At 40.6% G+C, this 21,953-nt stretch overlaps 3 protein-coding genes across 6 annotated transcripts in view; 2 read left to right on the top strand and 1 right to left on the bottom strand.

Moving 5' to 3' along the window:
• Positions 1–1,538: 1,538 nt before the first annotated feature.
• The window catches only part of LOC104937214 (tubulin alpha-1B chain), a 29,841-nt gene continuing 9,426 nt past the window's right edge, over positions 1,539–21,953 (top strand). Inside the window, exons 1-4 of one of the 4 annotated variants that reach the window (XM_027288870.1) lie at positions 1,539–1,671; positions 2,712–2,934; positions 3,017–3,165; positions 3,261–4,187. In XM_027288870.1, coding sequence (XP_027144671.1) covers positions 1,669–1,671; positions 2,712–2,934; positions 3,017–3,165; positions 3,261–4,187 — 1,302 coding nt within the window. In that variant the 5' untranslated portion in view covers positions 1,539–1,668. Of the gene's footprint in view, positions 1,672–2,711; positions 2,935–3,016; positions 3,166–3,260; positions 4,368–21,795; positions 21,921–21,953 lie in introns of those variants that run through there. The other 3 variants (XM_019253007.2, XM_027288872.1, XM_027288871.1) reach the window with 3 other exon arrangements.
• Positions 4,852–11,698, bottom strand: pmelb (premelanosome protein b). The gene is made up of 12 exons (XM_010753407.3): positions 11,563–11,698; positions 10,253–10,348; positions 9,839–9,985; positions 9,345–9,473; positions 8,885–9,046; positions 8,342–8,674; positions 7,648–7,866; positions 6,646–6,777; positions 6,448–6,550; positions 6,154–6,359; positions 5,957–6,047; positions 4,852–5,283 (listed from the first exon to the last, which is right to left on the bottom strand). The coding sequence occupies exons 1-12, from the start codon at positions 11,618–11,620 to the stop codon at positions 5,121–5,123; spliced, it is 1,839 nt and encodes a 612-aa protein (XP_010751709.3). The 5' UTR covers positions 11,621–11,698; the 3' UTR covers positions 4,852–5,120.
• On the top strand, positions 15,375–19,831 carry sarnp (SAP domain containing ribonucleoprotein; the record flags this gene model as incomplete). The annotated part of the gene is made up of 11 exons (XM_010753401.3): positions 15,375–15,431; positions 17,112–17,211; positions 17,311–17,354; positions 17,453–17,523; positions 17,795–17,846; positions 17,936–18,009; positions 18,178–18,215; positions 18,664–18,689; positions 18,778–18,846; positions 18,959–19,045; positions 19,139–19,831. Coding segments are annotated over 11 exons (660 nt in total), but the record flags the coding sequence as incomplete, so codon positions are not given.

The raw sequence follows: 21,953 nt of genomic DNA, 5'->3' as shown, positions 1-21,953 counted from the left end.
CTCTCATGAAGTCCTGGCTGGGAGCCATGGCTGTTTCCTGTCATTCTCTTTCATCCCCTGCAGTTCATGTTGAGTACAGCACCCACAATAAAAAAAAAACTGGTTTGTAAATTATACATCACCTCCGCTGCTGAATAAATGATGAGCTCTCACATTGTGGTGACAAAAAGCAAAGTTCTGGGCTTCATACCGCAGTGTGGATTTTTGCCCAGGCTTGCAGTGACCTTGCAGAAAACACAGTGCCTCAGGCTTCATTACAGCTTTAAAGGGCGTGGATTTAATGTTGTAACTGCAGCAGCTAATGCACATATCGAATGCCCTCCATTATGCCACATGAAATGCATTTCAGGCAATTTCAGTTCCTCAAACAAGACAGAAGCAGAGGAAGCAGAGAGAGGGAGCCTGAGCAGCAGAGGCACACAGGGAGAGACAGGCAGACATGAGGCCACGTGATCGGCCCACTGAATGACATCATTGCAGAGAATCTGGGACAAAGAGGGAGGAGAGCTGGAGAGCTGGCATGCCGGGTGGAGACCGTGGCAGAGGCCTCAGCAGCAATACGGACAAAACCCGGCTGATATCAGCTCCAGGGGAGATGGAGAGCATCTTGTGCAGCAGAAGCATTCAGCCATTTTGCATGTCAGGTGCATCGAGCTCACAGATCTCCACTGAGGGAGTTTGCTGATACACAGCAGGCAGATTTATTTATTGATTTGCAGTGTCTAAATAGAGAGACGCATGCAGTCTTTTCTCATTCCTCTGCATGCATAATAAATGAGCTTTGTTTGAACTGGGCCTTTATTCAATGAGCTCAAAGAAAGTCCCATCAAATCAAATCAAACATAAAATATTGATGTTTTTAGACGCATACAGTCTTTTCTCAGTGCTTTGTGTTTGTTTTTAGTTCAGTGTGCATTAAAAAATCATTATATCAAGGTTCAAAACCCAAAAAGGAAGTCCTATTGTCACATAATACAAAAGATAAAATCCTTCCCATCCACTCATATTTATCTCATTAGGTGCACACAGTCATAGTGCTCATTACTCTGCGTGTATTTTATTAGTTCAATATGCCTTCAAGTCTCTGCTTATATCAGTTAAATATGGAAAATCACATTGCATGAAGGTTCAAGGCCAAAAAAGAAGCAAAGGACAGTCAGTCTGTATGTACTCTGTTCAATATGCATTCAAATCTCTGCTTATATAGATTACATATGGAATATTGCATTGCATCAAGGCCCTAAGCTTTAGCAAACATACATTAGATGTGCTCATTCCTCTGCATGCATAATAACATTCCTGTGTGCATTCATTCATTCCAAATGACTCTGAAGACAAATCTGAAGGAAAGGACACGGTGCCATCGCGTCAAATCAAACATAAGACCATAAAACGACGTGATATTCCAGATGCAGAATATAGATTATTGTGTGTTAGACAGCAGTACAGAATGGTAGTAGTAAAAACCTCTTTTTTTTCTTTCCCCCTCCTCGGTGCACAGAAGCAAATCCCATTGCCCTCCGTGTATAAATGAGAAAGCGCCGCCCTCCCATTCAGCAGTTGTTGCATCGACCCCGTTGGGTACAACACGCGACGCAGAAACACCGTTTTTAAAAAGACTTTTTTCTTCACATTTTCTCCTCCTCCTCTTCCTCTTTGATCTTAAACATGGTGAGTAGATCTGCCTCATCTTTGTGGAACAGACTTTGTTTTATTTTAAACGAGAATTAGAAGTGAAGGTTGAAGCGACGTCGTGGAGTGAATCTCAGGGTTTCCCTCTTCTCTTGTGAGAAATACGCGCGTTTTGACGCGTCTCACACCCGTAATGTTATTTTAATATGGCCTGTGTTCATGTTTGAGGATGACTGTGAGCTGTGTGGTTCAGTGTTGATACACAGATTTTTGGTTTGCAGCAGTGTGTCATTGTGTGGAGATGAGAACAATGCACTGACTGGCGTGATTCAGCCCTCAGGGACAACCAGGAGGATGAATCTGGTTTTTCTTCCTCAAACAGCTGCTTTATTTTTTTTTAAATATAGATTTTTGATGTGTTTTAAATCAAATTTAACGTGTCAGAGTGTTTAAAATTGGACACCTTGCAAATGCCATACTCTGTTTGAAAGCAGGGAGGGGCAGATAGGGTGGGGGTGGATGGATGGATGGATGGAGACATTATATTGCAGCTTTTATTTAATTATTCATGTTTCTAGTTTAATCCACAATTTGCAGCATTCATCCTAACAGATCATTTTATTAAATTCAGATTTCTATGATTATAAAATGACACGTTTCCAGTTGGATGATTTATCTTTCTTGTCACCCCTCCGATTTTCATCAGCTGTGATTGAGCATCCTCAAGGCACGAACAGCAAGGGGAATATTCCAGATTGATGTGCACGCGCGTGCACGTGAATTTGCATTGCTTGCAAAAGAGCGTGGGATGAAAAAGACAAGAGGACGAGAAGGAAGAGGGGAAAAAAGAGGAGGAAAGACGATAGCGACATCCTGACTCGGTGGGGGCTGCTGTCAGGCATTTCTGTCCCCTGCTGATTGTGGTGCAGGGAGGTGCCTCCTGCTGCACTGCTGGTTGCTTCCAGATAGGGGGAGCAACTGAAGGGTGCTGATTCCAAGATGCAGATGGATTTATGGTGGTAGAGCTGATTTTGAAAGAGGCAATAGGTGATTAACCTCTGTGTTCTTTCTCTCTACAGCGCGAGTGTATTTCCATCCACGTTGGTCAGGCCGGTGTCCAGATTGGCAATGCCTGCTGGGAGCTTTACTGCCTGGAACATGGGATCCAGCCGGACGGACAGATGCCCAGCGACAAGACACTCGGAGGCGGAGATGATTCCTTCAACACCTTCTTCAGTGAGACTGGAGCTGGAAAGCACGTCCCCAGGGCTGTTTTTGTGGACCTGGAGCCCACTGTCATCGGTAGGTGTAATCACCTCTAGCTGAACATTAAAGTAAAATATCTGATGAACCACAATGGATTCAATGTTGTCTGTCTCCTTAGATGAGGTGCGCACTGGGACCTACCGCCAGCTTTTCCACCCTGAGCAGCTGATCACTGGTAAGGAGGATGCTGCCAACAACTACGCCCGTGGACACTACACCATCGGCAAAGAGATCATCGACCTGGTGCTGGACAGGATCCGCAAACTGGTGAGTAACGTGACATCAGGAGAAGCTCCAGAACATCAAATGAATCGACATAACTGTATCTCATGTGATGGTTGTCTCTCCCTCTCTGTCCCCAGGCTGACCAGTGCACTGGCCTTCAGGGCTTCCTGGTCTTCCACAGCTTCGGAGGTGGCACCGGCTCTGGTTTCACCTCCCTGCTGATGGAGCGTCTGTCTGTCGACTACGGCAAGAAGTCCAAGCTGGAGTTCTCCATCTACCCAGCTCCCCAGGTGTCCACCGCTGTGGTGGAGCCCTACAACTCCATCCTGACCACCCACACCACCCTGGAGCACTCTGACTGTGCCTTCATGGTAGATAACGAGGCCATCTACGATATCTGCCGTAGGAACCTCGATATCGAGCGTCCTACTTACACCAACCTGAACAGGTTGATCAGTCAGATCGTGTCCTCCATCACTGCTTCCCTTCGTTTCGATGGTGCTCTCAATGTTGATCTGACAGAGTTCCAGACCAACTTGGTGCCATATCCCCGTATCCACTTCCCTCTGGCCACCTATGCCCCTGTCATCTCCGCTGAGAAGGCTTACCATGAGCAGCTCTCAGTGGCTGAGATCACTAACGCCTGCTTCGAGCCAGCCAATCAGATGGTGAAATGTGACCCTCGCCACGGCAAATACATGGCTTGCTGCCTGCTTTTCCGTGGTGATGTGGTGCCCAAAGATGTCAATGCTGCCATCGCCACCATCAAAACCAAACGCACCATCCAGTTTGTGGACTGGTGTCCCACTGGTTTCAAGGTTGGCATCAACTACCAGCCACCCACTGTGGTTCCTGGTGGAGACCTGGCCAAGGTCCAGAGGGCCGTGTGCATGCTGAGCAACACCACTGCTATTGCAGAGGCCTGGGCTCGGCTCGACCACAAGTTTGACCTGATGTACGCTAAGCGTGCCTTTGTTCACTGGTATGTAGGTGAGGGTATGGAGGAGGGAGAGTTCTCTGAGGCCAGAGAGGACATGGCAGCTCTGGAGAAGGATTACGAGGAGGTCGGTGTCGACTCCATTGAGGGTGAGGGAGAGGAGGAAGGAGAGGAATATTAAACACAAAGGCATAAGTTAAACAGGAAATAATTGATTGCAGTGTGTTCTTGAATGCATTCCAAACAGAAATGTCTTGTCAATTACCAGTTTGGCTCTGTTCTAAATAAAATTCCTGTGACATGTGAATTCATTTGCCTGTCTTTAATTCAAACTAAATATATATTGGTTGGACACTTCTGAATTTTGAGTTATCCCATGTACTAAAATTGTAGATTTATAGCAGCAAGCATTAAACACATAAACAAAGGTGTGGATACAGTTTCTAAAAATTTAAGACTGGTTAGCATATTGCAGTTCCATAATTTATGCAATGAGACTTATTACTATAGCTCTAATTAGTGAAAAATTACATGTTAAGGTTTCAACTGAATTACGAAGATGTTAACTTTCTATGCATACAATCATGGTCTGAGAATTCTGACACGATTTGAGGATTATTTTTAACGCAATGTGTGACTATAATTACTACTTCTGGGGCAACAAAAGCTGTGTTTTTGGTTGATTTTATAACAAATGGGTGAGTCCAGTGTCTATTATTTTCTATTATTATCTCATCTGCATCACTATTTTCACTATTTCATAAGTTAAATCAAAGTAAAACAAGACTGAACAACTTTTTCTAAGCAAAGTTTATTGGAAAAAAACAACATACAAATTCAGTTTTGTTCAGATTAAAGCGCAACTAAACTTTGCTAGGTAGGTACAAAAAAAATCAGAGTATGTCTAAAGTATAATTCCAGTATTTCGTCTGATTGAAAATCCAAAATATCACAAACACTAATGAATTTATCATTAAGAAAACGTAAAAAAAAAGTATAAAAACTTGGAAATCATGAGTTGTTTGGTTTGGTTTGGTTGTGTACGGCTGGTCATGGTGGGTCACACCGGCCTCTCCTGCAGCAGAGGGCAGTTGTCCACGGCTCCACGTCTGTTCAGAAGACTCCAGAACATCGAGGCTGTGGAGCAGCTGTGAGGCTGGTTTGGCTGCAGGCCTGCAGACGCAATCACGTCTTCCTTCAGTGGGCGGTAGGACTTGAAACGTCTGTTGAGTAAAACACCAAAATACAGATGGTTTAAATTACATGTGCTTTACAGATAAAGTTGGTAATGTTCTATATTTTTGTTAGACGCCGCAAAATCCCATGAAAAGAAACCAACTGTGACACTCAATACTTTATGACTCTATTTCTAGCTCTCAAGTCAAGCCCATTCATTCCTACAGAAGACATAAAACATGTCACACTTTGGGGGCAGTGTAATGAGCTCTGAACACAGCACTGACATATTATCACCTTTTAAGTCAATAACTTAAAAACTTGTTAACAGCTGCATATTTAAACATCAGTCTTGGAGCCACATTATTATAGTGCTGGCCAGGTAGCTGTGTCAGTGCAGTGATTTGCATCATGAACAGTGTGGTCGCTTCGATTGACAGGTGGGTGCCATTACAGGTGGCTTGTTTGAGCAACCAGGCTTCATTCGGCCTGTCTCAACTCCACCCACGCTCCACGCCTTTGCCTATTTTTAGATGAGCCAGCAGGCGGCAAAGGCAGGACTGCCAAGATGGTGGCGAACAGAACCACCACAAGGGCATTGTTGGTTTGGCTCTTTTCATGGGAATTGCCAACTATTAGAATATCACCAAACCTTTCCTTTAAAGCAAATAAAAGAGACTGAGTATGATTAGTAAAAAACAAACACAAGGAAAGTCTTACTTGTAAGTATATGCCACTATTCCTACTGCTAGAGCGAGTACCAGGACACCCAGCACTATGACGATAGTACCATGAGAGGACAGACCTGGACCTGAAACAAAGATCACATTGAGTAAGCAGGAAAAGTAGAAATGTACTTTACTATTGAGCCAAACATACAAATCTGTGGACTGCTGTATGGTGGTTATGTAGCATACCCATGTCTACGTTGACTTTGGCACTGGTGGCGGCTAAACTGACGTCATTGGCCATTGACACGTTGATGCAGTAGACACCGGAGTCATTGAAGAAGTGACGTAACACCAGCTGGCACTCCTTGGAGGGCTCCACCATGTTGCATGCCGTGTGAATTGGCTTTAAGCACTCTGCGTCCAGAATCACACTGCACACCTCTTTGGGAAGGCTGGAGAAAGAAAACCAACCATCAACAAAAAAAAAACTACAAAGAAACAAAATCTTTGTATTGTTTGATAAAGTGCAGGAGCATTTACCTTCCCTGGCAGGTAACAGTGATATCCAAAGCATTTTTGTCCATATCAGATGTCGCCATCATGGTGTTGTCCATTTGTACGATCTCTACTTTCTCAATGCCCTCTGAAAACAAAGACAAGAAGGGCGGACGGTCATCAGGACAATCATCTCAAATGTTTTCATTTTGATGGACGTAGCATTGATGAACAATAACTCACCAAACACTTCAATGCCAGCGCAGTAGGAGCCGTACCGATATATGAAACAGTCGTCATCGGAGGGTTTATCGTTAGCGTCTCTCTTAGCAACTACGAGTGCTGCAGCTCGGCCTGTCGGTGTTCGCTTTCCACCTGACAACAATAAAGAGCAGCAGAGAGTTAATGCACAGAAACAACAACAATATTCTGGATTTACTGAAGGCAGCGTTGTAGTCAAGACCAGCTAAACCAAGACCAAGACCAGAGTGTATCAAGAACAAGGCAATCATAAAGATATGAAATATTATGACATGGAAAAACTTAACTAGTTCATATTCATTTCTTTTTTTAGTGACCTGCTTCATAAAATACTGAGTTTACTGAAGCAACTTTGCAGCTGTTGGTTCGTGGTCTTGTGGTTAAACCTCGTTTTCTATGTCATGCAGTTGCTTGCTCTGTAACTGCAGACTGTTGAACAGCATTTTGAACTGTTTCTCAGCCGCAACATGTCAACATCCATACGCCAGAAAGTAAAACTTTCCGTTCCGTCTGAAGTGTTGCGGTCTTGACCTGACTTGATATAAAACCCTGAGTCCTCTTTGTCCAGGACCGAGAAAAGACCAAGTAAAAATGCAGTCAATTCCGAGATAAGACGAGATCTTCAAAAACCCTACTGCCCTACTGTGGAACAGCCTTTCAATAAATATCGAGTCGACCAAAAGTTGTTGATACATTTTTACTTGAGCTTTAAGTTTTCCTGCTTTGACATGTTATCACTTGGTAAAAAAACTGAGCGGACGACTCAAATGCAAATCCAAATTCAAACGATGAAGCACAATAGAGCAATGGAAGTCATGTCGCTCTGCGTGTTTCAGACAATGGCAGAACTTCTCACATTTACATCACATTTACATTTTAGGAAATCTGATGCTCCTATCGGGTTCATCTGGCAGTCTGGTATAAACTCAGCATTGTTACTCAGCACAATACTATCTCTGGTGGGGAAGTGATCTTATACTCTACCTGTTGTGAGCCCGGTCTGAGCTGGCATGATATGATTGATGAGGGATGGAGTCTTGGCCACTGAGGGTGTTTCCTGTGGAGACTGAGTGGTGGAGGCAGTTGAGGCCTCGTCCTCAGTGTTGTCTTCCTCTGTGTCCGAAGGAACCATGTTGATGTTCAGACCAGTTGACTTGGTGAAAACAAGTAAGGGGACAGCAGACGCCAGTGCAGGAGCTTTCACTACACACAGGGAAATTGTTGAGTTGGATGAGTGCTCCAATAGGACGAGGTACATGGGTGCAGAATATCGTAAATATTATTACATCTTTAATCTACATCTACATATTAGTGGTTAGACCTTCCGGGAATGAAAATTAAAGCCAATGTGGAAGTGTCTTAAACCTGCATTCTTTCTAATGGCCAGCAGGGGCAGTGCTAACGGGTGCAACAAAGCTAAAAACAAGTCAGAAAACCAAGATTGCAACATCCATAATACCAGACTCAGGCTTTAAAACAGTTGACCCCAAGCCAGTGGTTGACGTCATGGTAGGTTTATCTGAAGCTACAGTCAGCAACCAGTTAGCTTAGCATAGCATAAACTGTAAACATTGGGAAACCGCTAGCCTGGATCTGTCCATAAGTCTAAAACAAAGTGATCAACATGTTTGATATTGTTGTGGTTTTACAGGTCGTAAGTGCTGGATCTGTTCCTTACCTGTGGTCCCCTGATCTGCAGGTGGACCAGGGGCCTTGGTTGGGTTATCAACCGGTGGGTCGCAGGCCTTATCCGGGATGACCGCCTGAATCACCACCTTAGGCTTGAACACACCAGAGTTGATGTAGGTGTGAGTGACAGTCAGCTCTCTGGATATGAGGGCTCCACTTTCATCCCCAAAGTCCCAGTTGAAGGTGATGTCTGCATTGCTGAGATACTCGCTCGGGTCATGGAGGGTGACGGTGAATGCGATCGCTCTGTTCTGGACGAAGCGCATGTCTCCGGCCACAATGTCGTTGACTTGGTCCAAGGAGACGGCGAAGGGGATTTGATCTACAGAGGACATATAGATGTTTAAATTATGGACTAATAACTTAGTGCCGTAAAGTGTTACGTACTTCTCCTGATTCGGAGCCCAAAGTTACAATGTGTGAGAACAGACGACAAATGACAGAGACACCGTTCACCTGATTACAAGTCAGTGTAGCAACAACAGGATTTCAAACTCCCTACGCATAATGATTTACATTGTCCCTAACTCACCAGTGATGGAGAACTGAGTGGAGGCATATCCGAGAGGAATGAACTTCTCCCTGCTCCGGTAGTGGTAGATCACGATGTCCATGGTGTAGGAGCCCAGTGGGATGTCATCTGTACTGATGGTGAGGGAGGAGGAAGAGTCGTCTGCCACCTGCCAGTACTGACCTGCCAAATGAGCACCAAGAGCCTGGTGAGGTCATATGTTCAACATTTTTGGATATTTTATGTTGGATGTTGAAGCCTCGTCTCTCAAGACATGCAAGGTCTGAATCCCAGAGCAGTCATGGATTCTTTGCTTTATGTGCAGGGCAAATGAAGTGACATAATCTAATCATATGATGAGGTTCATACATAATCCAACCGGGTCATATCTTAGGTCATGGTATGTGCCACAAGAAACTCTGTGACCTTCAGTAAAGACATAATTCAGAGGCGTTGGATATAAGACGACAGCTCCACTCACCCCAAGCCTTCCAGACAAACACATAGTTTGGCCTCTTGTCCTTCTTAACTGGTGTCCCATCGGGGAAAACAGCCTCCCAGTCTGTGTTCTCAGTCGGATAAACTGGCTCAGACTTGTAATACTTTGTTCCTGGAACAGAAGAAAGAGCGTTATGACTGTTGAGCCCATCGTGCACCAAAGACTCCAGCAGCAAGGAGCTGCCCAGGGTACACGGATCAAACAAATAAAGTCCACAGACTTTATTTCAATTCATTCAGTAGTTGTTGAGATATTTCATTTAATAGCACAAATATTAACCTCATGGTGGTGCTAGAGGAAAAGTCAGAGGATGACCAAAATCCTAAGGTTTCATCCTCTAGGAGCCATGAATGTCTGCATCAAATTTCATGGCAATCCATCCAACAGTTGTTGAACTGGTTGATGGGCATTGTCATCCCGACCATGAGATGGCCAAAATACAGTATTATAAGTCTGTGTTGTGCAGGGTGTGTTACCATTGACTATGCAGTCTTCAGCCCAAACAACATCTCCATTGGGCTGCACCTTTTGGTTGTGTGGGAACTCCAAGTCGATGGTGAAGGTAACTTTGGCTCCGGTCAGAGTTGGTGAATCATTTCCGACATTGAAAGTCACTTTTCCACCTGGACGAAGAAGACGGGAAAACACTGAGCAATGGACGCAAAATGTACATGTCGGTAGGTCCTTTAAATATGTTTAATGATCCTTTGATTGAATGATTCAAGAAGTATAGGGGCTCCCTGGTGGCCTAAACAAGACCAATGATGTCCCCAGAGACCTTTGCTGCATATTAATACAAACTCTCTTTCCACTAATTTCTTGCCATCTGACAAAATACCTCAGAAAATGAAGTTTGAGCATTTGAAAATCGTAATCTGTGAATGCTGTACCTTTCCAGGACTCTTTGTATCGCGGGTCACCATCTTTCCAGATTGGGTACATCTTAGTGTTCCATGATGGATAGCGAGTGAAACGATTTTTAGGCTCTGAAATATCAAAAAATAAAACAGAAAACATGGAGGTCTTTATCGGAGACAACAGAGTTGTTGAGTTGTTGTGAAGTTCCCATCATGTGACGCTCAGCTGAGAGTTCAGATTAACATCACAGGGCTGAATTTGGATTAAATATGACAACACACAACAAAGCAAACAATCAGCTGAATCAGACTTTTCAATGTGATTGTGAATTTTGTTTTATATCAGTGATTACTGAAGTGTAAAGACGTCTGTATTTCCCAGGATGCTGAAGGATGTATTCATATTTTTAAGTCTCTTTCTGTGTACGTGTGGGCGTGTGAATAAAGTTTTAAGTCGGTGCTCTGCTTTAAATGTCACATTCTGTGTTGCTTACGTTCATGCATGGCCGAGTAAAGAGGTCAAAGTCTAGACATGGATCTTATCGGCCGACACATGTTCAGTACTTCATCAGAAAGTACCACTAACATGGTAACTGGACTGGCACTCATTGGCTGCCATGCACGGCAGTTCAAGTTTGGGAGCTAATCATTGCCACACATTCACAGTGGTGAAAGTTGCAGCCATCAGGAGCAATTTGAGGCTGAGCCGGGGATCAAACCAGCGGATCACCTGATCAGTGGACGACCCGCTCGACCTCCTGAGCTCCTGTAACATTATGTAGCTTTGGGTGGTCTGTTTATGTTTTTAGAAAGAAGTAACCGAGTACATTTACCCTTTCACATGTTTTTTTAATTCTATTTTATTTATTATTTATTTAGTTATAACTCTCTTAATGCTGTTTTGATTGTCCAACACGTTTTATTACACCACTGACTCTGTGTTTTACTACAAGCTGAAACTGATTTGAAGAACTTTTTGTGAATATTTCTATATTTATACGACACTATTGTACTCTGTACTCCACTACATTCATTTGACAGCTTTAGTTACAAGTTACTTTACGCTACAGATGAAGATTTTAAGATAAAGACCAACTGCAACAGTGAAATCCGATAATATAATATATAAAAATATCACGGTTCTGAATTATGAGTACATACATGATGTTTTGATTGAATGATGGTTACTTTTATATTGCAGTATTGCTACTTTGCTTTATCATTGATGTTTTCCATCTTTAAGTTAGTTTGTTTGACTCTCTAAATCTCACTCTGACACATTTTTCTTGTGTTATTGTGTGAAAATGAACCCCTCTACCTGACATCCAGTTCTCTGTACTCACTTGCCACGGTGTGTGAAGCCACAGCCAGCAACACCAACAGCCCAACAGACGTCCGCATTGTCAGTCCACCTCTTCTCTGTGACAAATCCCTTTTGTGAGCACCAGGCGACAGAGAAGAGGCTTTATAAACTCTCTGTTTGACCTCACATTGGAGAAGAAACGCCTCCTTTCTTCATGAAGACCTGCACATTGACCCAATGACCAATCAGATTTGGGGGCGACCTGGACTTGATTTCGTGTATTTACAGTAAATGAGCACGTCCTGGGGATTACAGTCGTACATACAGTAGAGAAATCGCCACATAATCACGTCAGAAATGCAGCGATGAAAGTTACATGAGTGGATCATGAGGCACGCTCAAATGTGAAGAAATCAGACAAGTGGAGATAAGTTTGTACTGCACATAGAAATATAGTTACTATAGTTACAGATCCACATCTCTGAGAGGAGAATACTGTAGAATAAAATGTGTTTATAATCTATCTTATCTTCACCAGTGAAAACATAAAAATGTGCTTTCATTGATGGACTGACGCTTGTGTGTTTGTGTTGAAAGCACATAGCACATAAAAACATAGGTTGAGGGTTATGAATGGATAATAAGAGTCATGTCAGCTGATATTCTAGATGTTTGTTCTGAATGTCTCTCTGTCTAAAGATCCAAAACTCCTGGAAGGATGTTACAAATCATTTGTCAGACGTGTTTGAGACCAAAGTCAAGTCATCTCATCCAGATACACAGAGAAACGAGACCATGGTGCTAGAGGACAGTATAAAGAACGTGTGACGTCACCCACAGGTTTCTGAAAAGCCGTTTTGAAGCTTATTTTTGGTTTTGGCCGCTGCCGTCTTGGCAGTCCTACGGTTTCTGCCTCCTGACTAATCTAAAAACTGGCAAAGACGTGAATCATCTGTGGAGTTGGGCCGAATGACGCCTGTTTGCTCAAACTAGCCACGTGTAAAGGCACCCACCTGTCAATCAAAGCGCCCACGCTCTTAATTATACAACTGCACCATATTTGTCTCAAACTGACGTTACTGTACATTTACTTGATGGGATGTCGTCAGAAAATGACAGAACTAAAACCAAGCTGCAGTTCCTCAAACGTCCACTTGAGGCTGGCTCCAGAAGTGAGTCAGTCTCCATAAGTCCCCATGTTAGACAGCAGAAATAAACATGTTTACAGCCTGGTACAAAAAACAGTTTTGGTCTCTGTAGCTAATTTCCCCGTTCATGACAACTGTACTGAGAGTGAATTTATATACAACTCACCTGTTCAGGTTATATTAAGGCTTAAAGTTATGCAGGATTTGATTTGATTGACAGGTGGGTGTCGTTACAGATGACTTGTTTAAGCAACCAGGCTCCATTCATTCAGCCTTATGCACATGTAACACATAATATTGTGGCATTTTTCTGCATAATATTGTGACTTTTGTATGTTTATGTTTCTGTAAAGAGGCTTTGTATCAGCGATAAAGTAAAGTTTGTGTTATTATATTTCTCTCGTGCTGGTTTGGCGATGTTTCAGAGCTTCTGTTAATAAAAATAAAAACCCAACAAAAAATGTGTTAATTTAATCGGCTCAGAGCAATACAACAGGGATCCTGTGTGGATCAGGAGGGTTACATGATCATGACTTTTGTTGGGGGGGGGTTTCAGTGCCAATTCCACAAAGCATGTGCTTCCAAGCAACAATATGAACAGTCACATAAATCTCCGCTAACATCAGCTGACCCATTTTGGGCTGCACCTCTAATTATTCCTAATTATGTGCGGATTTACTCTGAAATTCACGTCGCTGGCGATTAATTCATCTGATTCACGCCTCAGGAACCTCTAATAAAGCGTCTCTTATTTGTAATCATGAAATGAACTTTAATATGTTGATGTGACAAGATCTGAACATGTAACCGGGGCGTTCATGTCATCGGGGTCACACAGTCTGCAGTGAGGAATGCAGCGTTAACGAGGATTACTGAAGCACTTGTGACTCCCTAAATTCATCCGGCTTTGTCCTTCCACCCCTCGAGAACCATAAAGTCTCCGTAATATATCATATGCCAAACTCTGACACTCTTTAAACCTCTTTTTTTTAAAAAACAATGTCAGCATTCAGAGCAAATCCTTCTCAGACCTGTTTCATCTGTCGCTAACACACAAACCCCTTTAACTCAGCTCAGGCCTCGACATGCATTAAGTACAGAGCCCTAACAGGAAAGCAATGTAAGCATACTGTAAAACATGTCAGTACAGTTACAGTGGAAAGACTGCTGCATTAAAATAATGATGATGAGATGCATGCAGAGAGTAGAACAAACAACATTCAATTCTATATTTTTTGGATTCTTTTTGTGTGATTTTTATTTTTTGATAGTCGCAGCTGAAGACAGAGTTTGAGGGGGTCTGACATGCCACAAAGGGCCGTGGGTTGGAGTCAAACCACTGCCCCTGAGGTCAGGACTACAGCTGTGGAACATGGGGTGCACACTCGACCAGGTGAGCTGTTAAATGCGCATGAGCATAAATGAGTCAGCCCAGTGACGAACCTTCGACTTGTCCAGGCGTGACACCAAATGCCAGCTTGCTTGAGCGTTTTTTTTGTGATTTGAATATTATCACATCACATGGCTCATCTGCATGAAGCTGCAGCCAGCAAAACGTTAAGCTTAGGCTGGTATAAATACTTGGAACAGGAGGAAACAGTGCAGCTTGTACACATTTATATCTCCATACACATGTAAAGGACAAAGCACGTTTTTTCATTTTTTGGATAAAAACCCTCGTCTATCTTTTGCGTCTGATTGCAGCATGGCAACCCCATGAGATACGTTCAGCACCGTGTTGCCTAGCAACGAGGATGTGGAGCATCTTGCTGGCTTCATTTTGCCTCCTCCTCCTCCTCCTCCTCTTGTCCCTCCTCCTCTTGCCCCTCCTCCTCCTCCTGCTCCTGCTCCTCAGAAGAGCGACAAAAGGAAAAAATCTGAAATCTCGTCCACTACACATATTATTACTGTCATAAATATGGCTAGAATTAATTACTCGCCATATTTAATAACGACTTTAATCTCGTAATTAATTCCAATTTTTTAAATTTATTTAAACGTGGCCCTAATACTACGTCGTAGATTTGATATTTGCTGTCTACTCTCATTTATTGTAAGGTGTCCTTGGGTGACAGAAAGGCGCCTATGAAATAAAATGTATTATTATTATTATTATTATTATTATTATTATTATTATTATTATTATTAATAATAATAATAATAATTAATAATAATAATTATTACAAATATGTTATCTTATTATCATTTTATATTTGTTATAATCATCTACTATTTATTATTATTTTATTTTTATTATTTTTTATTACTAATAATGATTAATTAAGTAATAATATATTGTTATTAATAATAATAATAATAATCATAATAATAATAATTAATAATAATAATAATAATAATAATATGGCGCTGCAGTTCGCTCAGCCTGTCCAGCAGGCGGCTTGAATAACGACGTCACGCCGAGTATTAGAGCCGCTTGCAATCTGATTGGACGAAGCGCCACCAAAGTACTCTATTAGACGGAGGTAACGCCTTCTCGTCCGTGATCTCCAAATCCCGTTTCTGAACGTCTCGTCGATGGACATAAACAGTCGTGTTTCACCAGGACGAATGATAAAAATTTATTTTGTTTCATTTCTGTTTTTGGTGAAAAAACCAACAACGATTGAGCGCCGACAAAAGAGAAACGGTTTGTGACACAAATCTCGCGAGACTTCGTGACCGGAGGCGTCTCCTTTATTAACCGTCTCTGGCCTACATCAACAAGAAAAGGGCCGAGGTGATCAGGCTGCAGAAGCTGAAGGTTGGTGTGTTCGTTTTTTTGTTTTCATATTCTTTCCCGCTCGGTAGGTGACGTTACACGGTAACGCCGGGCTGTAACGGTCGTTAGTCACGTCACCAGCGCGCGGGTTAACGGTTAACTGAAGCGGCGAGGCACAAAATGTCTCCGGTCCGAACAACCGGCATGTGTTCACGGAGCTAACGGCGGCTAACGCACCGGGAGGAGTTAAACACGGAGCGTGAAATTAAAACATAATATAATATATAATGTTTAACGTCGAGTTAAAAACACCAACTCTCAATTAATGTAAACTATAATTCTGTTTTGAGCTGCGTGATGAACTGCCGCGTCATTTAGTGCTAAAATAAAACAGCAGAATTTACTAAACTTATAATTAAATATAATTATAATAATAACACAATAATATAATAATCATTTAGTGCTAAAATAAAACAGCAGAGTTTACTAAACTTTATAATTAATCTGCGTTTGACTCAGAATGCTCACACACGTTATCAGCAACTTTAAAACACTTTTATTTAATGTCAGTTAATTTTTAAAGCCTATATACTACTACTACTAATAATATATAATAATAAATTTTAAAAAAATTATTATGTTGTTGATGATGATAATAAATAATAATAATACAAAAATAATAATAGTTGATGATAATAATAATAATAATAATTAATAATAATAATAGTTGTTGTTGATAATAATCATAATAATAATAATAATAATAATAATAGTATTTTTTTCCCAGTCCAGTAGCTATTGAACTGGTTTGTGCAATACAAGTGAAATCTTCCTCACATGCATCCTGCACTTTAACAATCAGTCGATTCTCTGTACAGTCTAAATACTTTATAAGATTTTAGATTTACATATTGCATAGTTCACTAGTTTTATTTAACAGTTATTTATACCTGTGCGTGTATATAGTGTTAAAATAGGATATGTATAGGTGTATACTGTTAAAGTTTTATTTTCTTACTGTCTCACTTACCGTTTGGGAGCTGCTGTAACAAAAACAGTTTCCCTGCAGGGATTAATAAAGTATTTCTGATTCTGATAATACATTTTATTTCATAGGCGCCTTTCTGTCACCTTACAGTAACTGAGAGTAGACAGCAAATGACAGAAACAAACAAAAAGAACCATAAAATATATCAAATTACAAGAATACAACATTAGAAACAGGTTAAAACAGGAACAATGCAGCTGAATCAGATGGAAAAGGCGATTTTAAACAGAACTGTGAGTTGATGTCCCTCATGACGGGGTAAAGAGTTCCAGAGCTGGTCAAATATTGCAAACATCGTTTAACAGACTCTAAACACCTTACTGTTGTTAATTTGTATTCCATATATCTGTCTCAACAAATTATCTGTACTTGCACATGTTGTTCTATTATTTAAGGATCGTGATTTAACGTCAACTTGTTGTGCCCCTGTGGTGTTATTGTTTTGTCAGCTGGTGTCTTCGCTGACAACACAAATATTTATTTTTCTCATCTGGTGATCTCTCCATGCAGATCGAGCTCAGAGCAATGTTTTTAAAAAAAACAAACATTTGAAAGGCTTAATCACATCGTTGCTTTCTCAAAAGTTGCCTTGGCTTTTATATTCTGGACTACTGCTGGTCTACAAATGTCACAGATGAAAAGTATTAACTTGCAGAGTTGTTGTTTTGTTGTAGCTTGCTGAACTGAGGCAGGAGTGTGAGGCCCGAGGTCTGGACACCAAGGGGAACAAAGGAGAGCTCATCGCCCGACTGCAAGCCTATCTGGAGGAGCACGGTGAGGCCAAACACTCTGCACATCACTTAATAATAATCAGAGAAATCAGAACATGGATTTGAATTGTTTTTTCTTTTTATCCCTTGATCCAAACAACAGAGGAAGATGTGGATGTAGACGACGTGCTGGCAGAGGATACAGAGGTAACGTGACATATTTCATGATACGAGCTCTTTGACCTCATCAGACCTTTTTTTTATTTTTATTAAAAGCACTAATAATGTTTCCGTTTTCCTTTCAGGACTTCACTAAGGTTGAAAGTGCCAATAATGTAAAAGTCGACAAGGATTCTGAATCTGCTGAGGACGAGACGTAAGTTGCAATGTGCAAAACTGTTTCCCCTAGAATTTGTTTAAGACTTTGTCCTATGCAGCAAAAACCCGTAAGTTAAGTTACTTTAAAGGGACCTGGATAGCTGTGACACTCACTCAGGAAACGACTCGTGTTACAGTCCGAGCTATGTGGCTGATATCCATGTCATGTCCAATACGAGTACATCTTGTCTGGGTATTATTGGACATCATGTTTGGTGTAGAAATGTCCCTACTTATTATTTATTGTTCCTTGTGTTTCTCTTGCTCAGGCTTGCTGAAAAGAAGGTGGTGAAAATAACTCCTCCAACTTCTGCCAGTGAAGTACGTATGTTTTACATTTTAGATTCTTTACTCCTCCACACGCCAGCAGCATGTTCTGATATTTAAAAACCTCACCTTGTGTTGAGCAGAGACTACAGAAGAGAGCTGAACGCTTCAACCTGCCGGCAACAGCTGAAAGCAAAAAGGCCATACGTGCAGCGAGGTAAGGCTTCACCAGAGAGACACGATAATACTTTCAGTTTGTTACGATTAGGATTTTTATAGTTTTGTCCGTATTCATACGACTAAAGATGACACGATGCTCACCGAGGTTAAACTCCCTGAAACAAAGGTGTGTCCATCCACGTTGATTATTTTCCTTTTTCTTCAGGTTCGGCTCTCCGGCCGATGCTTCCAGTCCCGCTCCAGGTCTGTTGTCACTCTCACTCTTTCTAAACTGACTTTCTGTGTTCTCGATGCAGCAGAAGTGACTGTATAGAGATTTGAAGGGTTTCCTGTGATTTTTAAAATTACTACTTCCCCTAAACACATCAGCTCAGTTTGAGATCTTTTAAATGAAGTTTGATGTTAAACACAACGCTCTGGAAATTATGTTTCTCATGTTATTCTGTCATAGTCATTGGATTATGTGGTAGTAGAAGAAATACATTATATTATTTGAGTGCCAATACCTGGACCTAATGTTGAAGATGGAGCCTTCAGCCTTATTTTAATATCCAGCATCCAGTAGCAAACACTAGTCTGATGTTCTTACACTGTAAAGCAACAAGCTCATAAATCATTTTTAGTTTATTGTTAAATGTCTGACTGTTTTCTGCTTCTCACCTCACATTTTCATTCCTCTGTCCACAAACAGGTGCTGTTGCAAACAGTAAAGCTGCCGTAAGTGTTAAAAATCTTTGAGTTGACACGTTCTTCCTCCGGCTTAATGAGACGAAGTTAACAGGCATGTTTTCGTGTCTCGTGAAAGGTGAACGTCGATCAGCTGAAGAAAAGAGCAGAACGATTTGGCATGAACGTTTCATCCGTTTCACAAAAGGTGAGTGAGCACACGCAGACGTTCACAGTGTAACTACGATCATTAAGGTTTTTGTTTGGATGTTGGTGTCTACGTTTACCGTTAAATCGATTTCTGTTTTGTTTTTTTCCAGATTGAGGAGGATGAAAAGCTGAAAAAGAGGAAGGAGAGGTTCGGGGCCTTAACGAGTGCAGGTTCTGCAGGAGCAGCTGACGTCGAGGTGCGTATTCGTCGACGATGATCGGTGATATAAGAAGAGCAGAGTGACTGAAGTGTAATAACGTCGACACTTTCTCTTTTTTTTTTCTTACAGGCAAAGAAAATGAAGCGTGCTGAACGATTTGGAAATGTGTGAATGGCGTTTTGTTTTTGTGTTTTGTTTTTTTTGTAAAACAATCTCATGACTGCACAACGGAGGTTCCCGACGACGACGACAAACTTCACCAATGGGATTCCTGTGAATCAAAGGTATAATTAAATACACGGATAAATAGGTGAGTTAGATCCACCAACTAGAAAAGGTCCTTTTTAAATTTAACCCTCTGATTTATTATTTACTGCAGCACTGTTTTCTCAAACATGTTATATTTCATCTGCCTCACTTTATATAGGAATCAGAGGTGTGTTTTATAAAGTGCATAGGCCGTATTATCCCCTACGTACGAGCATTTTGTTTTCTTGTCCCCCTTTCCTAAATTTGCTGTTCTTCTAACAGATATGACCCTCACTGTTTTCTCAAAACTGTGATGAAGCTCCTTTTTTTTTTAATCAAACACATTCAGCCCACAGTGGTCAGTCCAACAGCTCCTGCAGCTGCTTCACAGTAAAAGTCGTCCAGTTGTCTCAGGTGATGTGATTTTGAAGTGAAATGCATAAAACCACCTGAAAATTTCAAAGATTAAATCAAGTGCTTTTACTTTGAAGAAGCTGCAGGATGTTGTCTATTTGGGGCTTTTCCTTTTTGTAAGTGTGTTTTGATGAATAAACGATTACAGTTATGACGCAGCATGGCAAAGAAGAGCACCTGAAGAAAAATGTAGAGTAATGTAAATTCTGTATTTCGCTTTATTGGATGTAATGCAATTAAACTTTTCTAATCCGTTTAAATGATTTAACTCACTTATTTGTATTTGCTGTGTGTATTTAATTGTACTTCTGATGTATCAGACAGACAGTTATTTTTCTTTTTGGGGATTCCATTGGTACACTGCTTCAGTTATCTGTCCATTTTCTAACATTTTGTGATTTTAAAATAAATTGTTTTCAATTTTTTGATGTGTTTCATATGATTCTTGATTTGTTTTTCTGTGTGTGTACATTTTTATTGTACCCACTTGGGGTTATCCATAAAGAGTGTGACCGCGGTATGACGACAGAGGTGGGAACTTACAAAACTAGACTTTGACTTATTCCAAAATATAATAAAATGTACTTTTGTGTTTTTATAAAATCATAGATTTAGGTGATCATACCATATTTGTTTTATATTTCAAAGATGTTAAAACAGTAATGGAAAAATCACAAATGTCACAAAGAATAAACTAACTGTACAGGAACAGAATACAGTAAACATAATTTAACATCTTAAGTGAGCAACGGGTATATTCTTATAACAGATAAACCTTTGTACAGGGAAACAAAGCTGGTCTTGTCGGAGCCGTTTCTTGCTGTATGCGGACTGTGCGGATGCAACCTGCAAGTTCAGCCTCAATATATTTTGGGAGAATTAAAAGCAGCTGTCTTTATCTGTAGCCAGGAAAAACAACTCACCTGTTGTGTGAAACACTTCTATGCTTAAAGGTTAAAATCAAGTCAAAATCATCTTTGAGCTGACGTCTGCCAGCAGGTATGACGGGATGAATGACACTTCACTGAAGTGAAGAGAATAATGGTAGGCACCATTAATAATTGTATCATGGCATCAAAACTTAGTCATTTGCCGTGTTACATGTAAATGTTTCCTACCTAGTGTTGATTTTATGTGTATTTTTTTTATTTTATCTTGTGGGGGTAGTGCTTTTTATTTATTTTTGTTTTTTATCTTTCTATTGTATACTTCATGTTTTTATTGTGTTTCTTTTTGTCTGTTTATTGTGTTTTTTTTGCCTTTTCTACTTTTTTTTTTTAAATTCTGTCGTGTATGCTACACTTTCCTCTGCTGCTATAACAAGTACATTTCCCCATGGTGGGATGAATAAAGTAAATCTAATCTAATCTAATCTGAACAACAGTATTATCGTTACTAGTTTTTATTGTTTGCACATCAAAACGGACTCAGTCATGATGCAATAGTCATACTATATGCTGGCAGACCTCACTCACGGCATGACGTGACAACCCAAAGATGATTTTGACTTGATTACCCCACAAACAGTCAACGCTTAGTTTTGTTTATAACTTGTAAAAAACGTATATGTTTTTTTTTTTTTTTTAATTATCTGTAAAGAGGAATCTGACAAAAAAGGGGCCCCAAATAGCATCTCGCATAGGGCCCCTAAACAACTAGAAACAGCCCTGGGAGTACTGTTAATCATATTTTGTCCTTGTTTATTCATATTCATGTGTTATATTTTGCTTATCATATGCTGTTTTTTGACTGTGACTTCAGCTCTGCCTTTATTTATATATATATATATATATATATAATATATATATATATATATATATATAATATATTATATATATATAATATTATTATAATATAAATAATAAAAATAATATATAACATATATTTTTATAATATAAATAATATTTTTATAATATATAAAAATATAATATAAATGTAAAAAATAAATATATAAAATATATTTTATAATATATGTAAAAGACAGACTAACTGTCACTGTAACATAACATGACATTACACCTGCGCACTAACGACGAGCCATATATATGTGCCGTTTATTTTGTTTAACCAATAGGAAACGAGCTCGTGCGCCTCTCGACCAATCAGACTTACCCGCTCTTCACCCCCCCTGCTTTAAATCGAGTATAAAAGCCCCGCCCCGGTTAACCGTTAGCGCATCTTGAAAACGGCTCAGCGATCTAACGCATCCTCATTTTGAACAGTTTTAGCCACATAATCGCGAAACATGGTGAGTATGAAGTAGAAGAGACGGTTAAATCTT

The sequence above is a fragment of the Larimichthys crocea genome, chromosome XV (genome assembly GCF_000972845.2).
Source record: "Larimichthys crocea isolate SSNF chromosome XV, L_crocea_2.0, whole genome shotgun sequence".
Taxonomy (NCBI): Eukaryota; Metazoa; Chordata; class Actinopteri; family Sciaenidae; genus Larimichthys; species Larimichthys crocea.
Note: the sequence above shows the minus strand (reverse complement) of the source record. Positions and strands in the feature narration are given on the sequence as shown.

What these genes read in the sequence shown, in the direction of transcription:
- pmelb (XM_010753407.3), bottom strand. Translation starts at nt 11,620, where the DNA reads ATGCGGACGTCTGTTGGGCTGTTGGTGTTGCTGGCTGTGGCTTCACAC. An exon ending in TCAGACCGGGCTCACAACAG is followed by an intron (nt 6,778 to 7,647) that starts GTAGAGTATAAG and finishes TATTGTTGTCAG; the next exon opens with GTGGAAAGCGAACACCGACA. An exon ending in ATAGTGGCATATACTTACAA is followed by an intron (nt 5,284 to 5,956) that starts GTAAGACTTTCC and finishes TTTACTCAACAG; the next exon opens with ACGTTTCAAGTCCTACCGCC.